Source organism: Pinus tabuliformis, chromosome 9 (genome assembly GCF_031772625.1).
Source record: "Pinus tabuliformis cultivar Carrire ecotype Pingquan chromosome 9, CPIR1, whole genome shotgun sequence".
Classification (NCBI taxonomy): Eukaryota; Viridiplantae; Streptophyta; class Pinopsida; order Pinales; family Pinaceae; genus Pinus; species Pinus tabuliformis.
Genome location: NC_142307.1, coordinates 205185682 through 205196534, shown reverse-complemented (window position 1 = coordinate 205196534; position 10853 = coordinate 205185682). Strand labels below are relative to the sequence as shown.

Sequence of the window (10853 nt, the reverse complement as noted above, 5' to 3'; positions counted from 1 at the left end):
TTGAGGCCGTGGTGGATGATTCCAAAACCAATCATCCCGAGAAAGAGAAATATGAATCAGCAATTCTCTATTGCATGTTCAGGAAAAAGATTCTTATAAAAATGCCAGAAACCAGAAACGAAGGTCGAGGTGCTCTACCTTATTGTAATTTTATTGAATTTCTACTATGTCTCATAAAGTGAACATTGATAGAGCTATAATGTATTTACATCTGTCCGGGTACAACATACAGTAGGAAAATAGAAAACAAAGTGGCATTTTATGCTCTCTAGCTGTCAAGAACATATGAACCTGTTCCTTTGCCTCGGGACCCAACATATACCTGCTGCGAAAGCCACACAATAATTCAGCAATGTTATCTTTTCCAAAAAAATGGCCTTGCTTATAGTTTATGATTTATACAGTTACAAAATTTACACAGAGCACAGTTGCTCAGCTTGAATTCTCAGGTCTGAAAATTCTTTTCACCCCTGAAATACACTGCTAGCTTTTTATCTATGGAACTTTGAACTGCATGGCATTGCTCTAATAAGTTAGACAAATTATCCATGCCATCGTTGGTCACCCAAGTTGGTTCGCAGATGGTCATCCTGCAGTCAATGTCATTTGATGGTAAACTGTCAGAAACTCTTTCATGTGATCTTCTCATCTCTCCTGGAACTAGAACTCTTCTTTCAGTATATGGTGTACTGTCTATAACAAACTTTCTAGCTGTTGGATCCAATACAGCTGGACAACCCATTGTAGTTGCCCCTTCTACTGCCAATGCAGTCTTCCTGATCTGTTCATTTACCTTTTCACAGAATTCAGTGGCTACCTTATCAAGCTGAAGCTCTCCCTCTGTCTGACCAAAATCTATAGTGTGCTGCACCTCATCAAGATCTGGAATTTGGTAGTTCACTTCTTCCATGCCACCTTTTTCTACCAAAAAATTGCTCATCAGAGGTGATTGCACAGGTGCATCCTTGAGTTCTCTGGTTATTTTATCCAATACCACTGATTCTTGATTGCCTTCCCTTGCATGCTGCACGAATTGATTTTTCAGAGTCTGTCCATTAGGTGCCAACCTTAAACCCCTTGATAGAGCCCTGGAACTTGCTTCAAGCATTTCATTTAATGAAGGTTCCACTTTGGTAGCACTTGCACTGGATATAAAGACTTGACGAGCAGATGAAAGAAGGTTCTTTACATCATTTCCTGCCGAAACAATGGTGCGTGGTCGTGAAACATATGCAACAGGAGCAGGTTCACTAGCTAAGAGCATTAACCGCCAATTGTAAATTTTCCGAAATATAGGAGCCCACTTTGGAATAATAAGACATCTAGAACCAATGCATTCATAAGAAGTGTTGTTTTGTACCATTGAATCAGCCTCCTTCAACATCATCAAATCACCTTTTCTTGCCAAGTTTATCTCAGTCAAATATTGACATAAGGATTTCTCAAGATATGTTTTCTGTTCTTGGACGTCATCCAATGCACTAATTTGAGGATGTAAATTCAATGATGAATATTCTTGCAATTTGACCCCACAAGAAACAGGACCCCAGTTTAATGAAGGAAAGTAGGGAAGCTTGCACACTCTGAGTGCATGAACAATTGAATCAATGTTAGAAGCCACGTTCCATCCAGACTTGGGCAAATATGAGTTTAGAAATCCACCTTCCACAATATCATCAAACACATTAATTTCAGGTGGCGGCCAACCAGGAACACTGTTCTGAGCTGCAGAAACAATGTCACTTTCAGTTCTTTCCAATGCCTGATTGAAAACAGTAATACAATCCCTCGGTGTCACTTCTGATGGCTTCACATTTAAGAGGGCGTTCAAATGAGGGTCCAGAGACTCTAAAACCAGATCTCGAACGTCTGAAGGATAAACATTTGGTTGTAAAGGAGCATGATGGGCAAGCCACAATAACCCCTCTCTTAAGCAATCATCACTAAAAAACCCTTTGACATCATTTTCATTCTCTCTAACAAGAATAACAGACCAGCTACTAATCCTCATCCTATCCAATTTATGAAGCTCTAACAGGTTCTCTATTGTGATTCCTTCAACATTTCCAGAGCTCAAGATCAGGAGAGGTAAGTGGGAACCCGGTTGAACACTCCTTACAAGAGACTGCAGTCTTGTTCGTTCAAGATCCCATCGAACATTGTCAGCCAATAGAAACAGAAGGCCGCTTGCTCCTACTAAGCTAGCCTCGTTGCTTTCAAGACTGTCAGCATCAAAAGCCACATCTCTCAAAATGGACAAACTTAACAAATCATGAGTGCCACTACCTTCAGTATCCATGGCAATCCATTTCTTCAAAATAGTCATATCTGACTTGCACTCTTTGCTGTCTATTTCACCATTGCTCATTAATTCAGCACGCAACCATCGCCCCACCATGGTGCTGTGAAAGTTACATGATTCCATAGAATGGCCTAATTTATCCCGCATTCGAGAACATGTCACTAACTTCCAACATAGACACTTGGCATGAGGATTTTTTTCTTTTAGAATAGGCATGATTATCTCAGGCACATCCAGTCTTGACCACATTCTTTCATGTCTCTTACGTCTTTCTCTTATAATCTGATCAATCTTGATCTCTAACACCGGTGGAGGACACGTGGGTATGCCTGCCATGAATTCTTCAGAGCATGCATTCTGTTACAGACAATGGGCAGTTATTTCCTGAAATGGAAGACAAACACTATACACATAAGAGACTATTGGAACAGAATTTGTTAAATACCACTTTGTTGGATCTAACAGGAGGGCCCAAAAAGAGAGAATTCAGAGCTTTAGCAGCCTTCATTCGACGCATATTGTGCGCCTTTTTTGCTGCCTGGCGCTTCCATTTCCTAGTTTAAAATGTCAAAAAATGTCAGGAACAAGCAAATAGAATCCTTACTACCTATAATAAAATCAAGTTGCGGATAAGAAACTACCTCAGGAAAATCTTCAATTTAGCACGATTAGCTTCTGCCATCCACATAGCCAGTCTTGCTTTCTCTTCTTCAAGTTCAGATTCAATTACGACATTCTCATCTTCTTTGACTCTCTCAGTACCATGTGTTTCAGCTTTATCACATAACGGTTTTGATACATCCTTTCTTTCAACTGGATTCACTAAGCATTCTTCCACCGGAATAAGACTCCTGTTAACTTCCAACTCTAGTTCAGAAGCAAACACATTTCTACGTTTTTTCTTTGGCTGATGCTCTTGCAGTGAATTCGACAAAGGTAGTTTAGACTTTCCTGCTACAGATCTGGGTGTCACATGTTCTATGCCCAAATTTGGCATGGGCAATGAGACTGGCAACTTGTCTGCTTCCTCTACCTCTTCCATTTGATGACTTCCAGACTCTTGAAGAATCTGCCAGTGTTGGACCTGATCTTCATCATTGAGTTGCCCATCCTCTTCATAATCAGGCATTTCCTCTTCTGGGGGGACAATGGAAGCAACTGTAGATTCTTTGGACTGAGTATCCCTATTAGACTTATCAACTGGAACATCCAAAGCCTTCATAGCTTGCCAAGTGCCATCCATAATTGGCACCTGACCAGAAGAAAACACGTCGAAGACTACTTTTGCAGACCTTTTCTGATGTACAAGTTGGGAACACTTGGTGGGAAAATCCATATCACTACTCAAGAATGGACCTTCTTTCACCATGTAAGCATCTTCATATTGCTTGAGAGAAAACCCGTGGTATTCTAGAAGACCTTCAATATCTTCTCCCTGTAATATGTTACAACTTCAACTCAGTTACACAACAGATATGAGAAGAAAATATAGTGCATAAAATGAACCAATTGCATCACATAACTAAGAAAAAAGAAATAAGACTTCAAGAAGAAACGTACCTCCATGCCTAACCACTTTACAACCTGAGCAACTGGAATACCCTGATTCTTCTGCAACCCACTGTGCAATGAAGCTAATGCTTGAGTTCGCAACTGACAAGAGAGGTGATGCATAAGTTTTTTGCTTTATAGCAGACGCATTAGGCTAAATCTGATCTGTTTTATGTGTGGTGGCTCTATACTAGACTCTAGTATACTGTTTACTTGAATACAAAGATTCTCCCATATTATTGCATATTAGATTGGTTTAAGTAAAAGTTTATTTAAAAAGAACATGTCATTAACCATTGAAAAGGTGATCAACTGGTTAGCACTCACATCAATAAAATTCCTGAATAATATGAAAAACTTCATATTTCAAAAAATAACATGTTTAAGATCAACCATCATATTTAGTATTTACTATTGATTGGAGGAAGAAAATGTTTTTCATGACTCTTGTTCACTTCCAAAATGTTCTTTATGGTCTCATTCACCTTCTTAGAGAGTGAAAATTTCAAAACTAAAACAGTATTAATTTCTCATCACTAGCACTTATTCTCCATATTTTGTTCTCACTTAAAACGTAAGCAGTTCATCTTCCCTCCCATTCATTGAACCTAATAAGATTGATCAACTGGTCAACTATCACATCATACAAAGAAAGAGAACCCTCCAAACTTTATGCATAGAAACTAGCAGGTTAAAGGTTAGCCATCACACTTTGTGAAAACAAAAGCTTTCTTATCAGCCTTCACTTCCGATTTCACCACGTCTTTTATTATTAATATTTTCTCTTACACATTGCACAGTGCTTCTTCACTACCCCTTTCATTAAATTTTCAGGTCGTACATGTTTTTAGTGCGCTGCCCTTTGATATGACTTATATCTGGCATACAATGCATTCTGAAACTCCATTTTCAGCTTAGTTCCACTGAATTTTCAAATGATGTGTTTTCAAATAATTTTTAAGTTCCAAGCTCTTATCTGGCATACAATGCATACTGAAACTCCATTTTCAGCCTAGTTCCATATTTAGAAATTAGTGTCCGTATTCTCCAGAATTGAATTTTCAGATGATGTATTTTCAATTGACTTCCAAGTTCTTGATCCAGCAACAATCCAATTATGATTTTATTGCACTTATTTTGGATTTTTTCCAAAACCTTTTTGTGTGACAATCAAGCCTCCTTAGATTATACTAGCATAACATCCAGAAGGCCATTAAAATTCTATAATATGTGCATGTTAAATCACCAAGATCCAGTTCATATTCAAATTCAGCAAATAAAAACTAAAAGTCAGCAACAAACTGTCCTTGTCCAATAAATCGCAAAACAAATCATCATCAAATTTCCCGTTATGAATATTTGAAACCCCTTTTAAGTTTTTTGTTATAGATGAAGTTAACCAGGTACTGATGTGGGTACAGGTATGACACTTTCCAAAACAGGGGGGCAGGGAACATGTGGGATAGTAGGATACATATATCAAATTTTATAGATACAATATATAGAAAAAATAGAACTGAAATTAATTAGATCAACAATGACTCAAACATTTTTAGATTCAAATCATTCTAGTGCACCATTCATCAACTGACATTCATCATTACACATTCTTTCCCTTTCAAGATATGGTGTGGAAATAACAAACAAAATAATCTGAAACTTGAAACTTGACGATATCTAAATTTGAGAATTTGAAGAGAGAAGAATGTCAATAATGATTAAGAATTCTTAATGGTGAATCACCAGCCTGGACAACAAATTCCTGCAGCAAAAACAGTGAATGATGCCCTATTTCCTCTATTCTCCTATGCTGGTGTCTTTCAATTTTACATCACCAAACTGAAAATGCAAAAGCTAGCATGAATTTGGGGTTTAACGATACAAAAGGGCGTCAGCACTTAGTTGTTTTAGGGTTTCATGCTGGGCCCACACTCTAAACAGTACAAAAGGGGTCAGCATTTTGTTTTTTTAGGGTTTCCTTCTGGGTTCACCCTAAAAAACCTTACTTGAGCTTTTTAATTACTAAAAAACTTTGTTTTCATGATAAAATCAGCTTTGCAATACCCAAAATCAGGGTATATCTCCAAACCGGCCCAAGTACAATGGGGTACATGAAGGCATTGCAGGGTACAAGTCAGGTGCAACAGGGTATGAGTACATTTCAGGTACGTGGTAGATATAAAAAGAATCCAACCTTCATGTGCACAAACCCATGCCACTTATAGGTCTTAGGTATCTTTTTTTTTTAATTATTAACTTTAGAGGAATGAAAAACAAGATTAAAATTGTTGTTCTGGTGTACTAAACACCTCCTCACGAGAGCTTCTTTATATGGCTTTGAGAAAGGACAAAAACATTACTACATCCCAGCCTCGTAGAAGAGGTGCAGAAGCATGCAGAAGTTGCTGAAGGCCCAATGCTCATCTCTGGAGGGGCAACATTGGGGCCACAAATTCATGCCTGTTCTTAGAACAAGGCAAAGTACCCCCTGGAAGGTGCTGAAGAAAGTCAAGCCATCCCTCAAGGGATCTATGTTGCATGTGTGATACCACCGAAACAAAACCTCTCAGGATTAAGTGAGATCACCTTCATTAGGGACACAAAACAATTAAAGCATCATAATGATGTGACCATATTTAATGTTAGGTGCACAGAAATACTTTGCACAAAACTCCCCTTCAAATGTCTAATAGGATCAAGACCTGTAAACATGCTACCTCACTTATGTTAGAGATGATTAGGTAGGCAACTTTATTAGGTGTTTCCAACCCCCAAAGGGAGTGACATGTTCCGAGTTGACCCATCAATCCATAGGTGTCTGTGATATGGTGGTCATGGAGTAGGAGATACTTCCAAGAAGATGCCACACACATGAGACCAGCCAGTGGGGGTCCAACATCCAATATCCAGAGTGTAATGACATGAGGAGGGAGCAATTGTGGTGGCATGAGCTACCCCTTTCCTCGACCTACTTTTTCCACCGCTCTAGTGCACCTTTTACTTGAATGATTCATCTTTGTTTGGTGCATTGCTTAGGAGCCCGAGCTTGTTTTATGTTTTTCCAACACCCCTGTAAGATGTATCAGTTTCTTGCTCATCGAGGTTGGGACACTCAAGAGTTCCTTTATTTTAGATGAAGCATTGAATGCTTGAGGAACTAAGTAATGGTTAATGAGGGGGGTAGAGATCATGCTAGGCTTTTTCCCCAGCCATTTTTTTCATTTTACATTTTATTTCCATTGTGGTTTCATATGCTTTTATCATTCTTTCATTTGCCTCAACCTTTGGGGCCAAGTTTCCATGCCCTACTTCAAGGATGTGGATATAGCATGACAATCCCAATGACAAATGACTATCAACCCAAAGAATGGAGATGGACAATCGACAGAGATGGAAAGTGGTATGGATTATTCTAGACATGCCATATCAATCAGTGCCTCCTTAGTATTGCGCTTCCTAAACCATGAGGGCTCAGAGGAGGTCCCACTAGATAGAGTCAAAGACAAACCTCCTAGGAGAAGTGTGGGAACAAGGATACAATCCAAATGGATCAAACATCCAATTTGGCCCATAACATTAAATGAAAGCACATGATTGCTAGAATAGTTAAGAGTATCTGTCAATAGATGACCCACCTTCTTTCAAGAAGAATGCCAAATAGGTGAGAGTAGTGACCAACGTAATAGGCAAAGAACTCTGGCAGAATGCTATTTGTTGACCATCATAGGGTTGTTGGCTAGTTGGCTATCAAATAAGGACTAAACTTTTCTCCTATGGGTTACCCACTTTTGGTGGGTAACAAGTCCTGCATTCCATTCAAATTCAACCCTTCATGATTGGAAATAACAATTTTAACAAGCTTGTCTCCACTTTGAGAATCAAGTCTTGATGAAATGCATAGAAGAATAGAAGACTATTTAGCAAGGACTACTAGAGAATCCAAGTTCTCAAAAGGATTTTAGGGATTGAGAACATCTTTTATAGGCCTTATACTTCTACCTCAACCCTCCAATCCTCATCCCCTTTCCCTAGAAGACCAAGTCCCTTGCTTAAAGAGCAAGCAAGCACTATCCTTAAAACTCTTCTGGAAATGGAATCATTTGGGTCACTCTGCCCCTTCATTGATCTATACTTTATAAATGACCTCCAAACTACCGGGTCTCCTCCCATCAGTGAAAGTCTATAAATGGTAGGGAGTCTTAGCTATGGTGATAGTGGGCTAGGTCTCCATCGTTTCCCTTGACCTCGCAGTGGTCCTCATAGGAACCCCTTTTAGGTCCCTTGCTAGTTTGAGCGGTAACGCAGCCCAACCTACCCACTAGACCTCCGACTGAATTTCACCACTCTTTACATTCATTTTGCATGTCACACTGAAATCCCAAGGTTGGCAATATTCTACCTTGCTTTGTTGTATAAGAAATTTCTCCCTCACCCTCCCTAGGTTCTTCTCCACTCATCTTTTTTAGCAACAAACTATTATGGTGAATTTACTACAACTGCACATAAACAAAAATATACCTGCTTCCACTACTTACCATCCTGTTTTTCTTTGCCATGTAGCCATGTCTCTCTTGGTTGAGGAAACTCCAACAACAATGCATCTTTGAATGGTTTTCATTTTTCGATTCTATCCTCTCCAAATGAGCATCACATACAGTCTCATTTGGTGTCACTTCAGTCTCTAAATCAAAATGTGCATCTTGCACAACATATACCCTAAATGGCTCCACTTCTCCCTACAACTGAACACATTCCATCATAGTTGACTTTTCAGAATCAAAGCAACAAAAATAGTCAATTTTTAGGTTGGATTAGTATTATGAAACCAGCTCAAGAAAAAAATAGAAAAGATAGATCAACGCCTTAGAATTCAGCCTCTTCGAGGGGGCAACCTCCTTTACATTACATAAATGAACAATTCTTGGATGATACAAATGAAAAGACCTCCTTTCTATATATAGGAGTCTAAGGGGTCATAACATAATCAGAGCCGACATAACAATAATAATGTAAGGGCACAATAATAACATTAGTGGGCTTCTATGGGCACAATAGTAACAATATGGGCACTACATGGGTAGATCAATATAATAAGTGGGTTGTACTAATAACAATAAGGGGTTACAGTAGTAGTATAGGGGCCTAACATGCCCCTCTCCTTCAAAAAGCATTGTCCTCAACACTTGAGTAGTTCTTGATGCTTCTGTATAAAATTCTTGTCCTCCCATGTGGAATCTTCAGCGGGTAAGTTCTTCCACTTAATGAGATACTCTGAAATTAATCGATTTCGTAGCTGTCGGGTTCTTGTTTCTGTGACTGCTCCAGGTTCCAATATGATTTTTCCTTCCTTTTCAATTTCTAGCAATATTGTTTGAATTGGTATCTTTTGCAACTTTTGAATAAGTGGCCATACTTCTTCGTCATTCTTCCATTCCTCCCTTGCTTCGTTTATCCAATCTAGTTGGATAATAGAATTGGTGCACAACAATGCTTCCAGATCCTCATCCTTTCTTGAGAGTGCATCTGCCACCACATTTTGCTTCCCTTTTTTGTAGATGATTTCAAAGTCATAACCCAACATTTTTGTGACCCATTAGGTAGGGTCGCCATTTCTTAAGTGCATGGAGTATTGCCAACATTTCCTTCTCATAAATAGTTGTGTAAAAACTTTCCCTTGATTGGACGACTATCAAAAGCAATGGGTCTTTCATCTTGCATTAAAACAGCACCAATTCCATTTCCTGAAGCATCACATTCCACAATAAAGGTTTTTGTGAAGTCCGGTGTAGCTAAGACCGGTGCTCGGCACATTGCCTCTTTAAGATGTTTGAATGCCTTTGTTGCTTCTAGAGTCCATGAAAATGCATCTTTCTTCAATAATGTTGTTAGAGGTGCTGTTACTCTCCCATAATTCTTAACAAACTTGCGATAATACCCTGTCAACCCAAGAAATCCTCGCAGATGCTTTATGGATGTGGGAATTTTCCATTCCTTAATGGCTTTAATTTTGCTAGGGTCTACCTTAACTCCTTCATGAGATACAATATGACCCAGATATTCCACCTCTTGTACTCCAAAGAAACATTTGGATCTTTTTGCATATAATTGTTTCTCCTCCAATAGTTGTAGCACCCTGTCAACATGTTCAACATGATCCTTCCAAGACTTGCTGTAGATTAGTATATCATCAAAAAATACTAACACAAATTTTCTAAGGAATGGTTTGAAAATTGAATTCATCAAACCTTGAAATGTTGAAGGTGCATTGGTAAGGCCAAAAGGCATGACCAAAAATTCATAATGACCCTCATGAGTTCTAAATGTTGTTTTAGGAATGTCTTCAATCTTCATTCTGATTTGATGATATCCCAAACGAAGATCCAACTTGGTGAAGTAAATTGATCCAAGCAATTCATCCAGTAATTCATCAATGATGGGAATGGGAAACTTATATTTAATAGTGAGCTTGTTGAGCTCCCTATAATCCGGACACATGCACCATGATCCATCCTTCTTGTGCACCAATACGACTGGAGCAGAGAAAGAACTTTGACTTGGTTGAATTATACCAGCATCTAGCATTTCTGCAACCATACGTTCAATTTCACTCTTTTGGGCATAGGGATATCTGTACGGCCTGATGTTTGGAGAAACACTTCCTGCACTCAGATGAATAGCATGATCATGATCACGAATAGGTGGGATACCTTTGGGAGTCTCAAATACCTTGGAATGATTGTCCAAGACTTTTTGGAGATCTGGAGAAATAGATGATTCCACTGTGGACACATCTAGCGAACATAATTGTGCAATTACACCTCTTTGTTCCTTTTTTAGAAGCTTTGTCATACCGTTAGAGTTGATTATCTTTCTCGGTTTCCCTGCGATACCCCTTAATTCAACTTCCTTTCCTTCCACAAAAAACTTCATGAAAAGTTCTTGAAAATTAAAAGATATTGTACCCAAGGATTGCAGCCATTGGACTCCTAGTACAACATCA

General features: G+C 38.8%; 1 protein-coding gene across 1 annotated transcript in view; it reads right to left on the bottom strand.

Moving 5' to 3' along the window:
- Nucleotides 1-378: 378 nt before the first annotated feature.
- Nucleotides 379-10853, bottom strand: part of LOC149147855 (SAC3 family protein B-like) — a 40540-nt gene continuing 30065 nt past the window's right edge. The window contains exons 8-11 of the mRNA XM_089439331.1: nucleotides 3863-3955; nucleotides 2944-3737; nucleotides 2748-2856; nucleotides 379-2659 (exon numbers count right to left, since the gene is read on the bottom strand). Coding sequence (XP_089295457.1) covers nucleotides 446-2659; nucleotides 2748-2856; nucleotides 2944-3737; nucleotides 3863-3955 — 3210 coding nt within the window. The 3' untranslated portion in view covers nucleotides 379-445. The remainder of the gene's footprint in view (nucleotides 2660-2747; nucleotides 2857-2943; nucleotides 3738-3862; nucleotides 3956-10853) is intronic.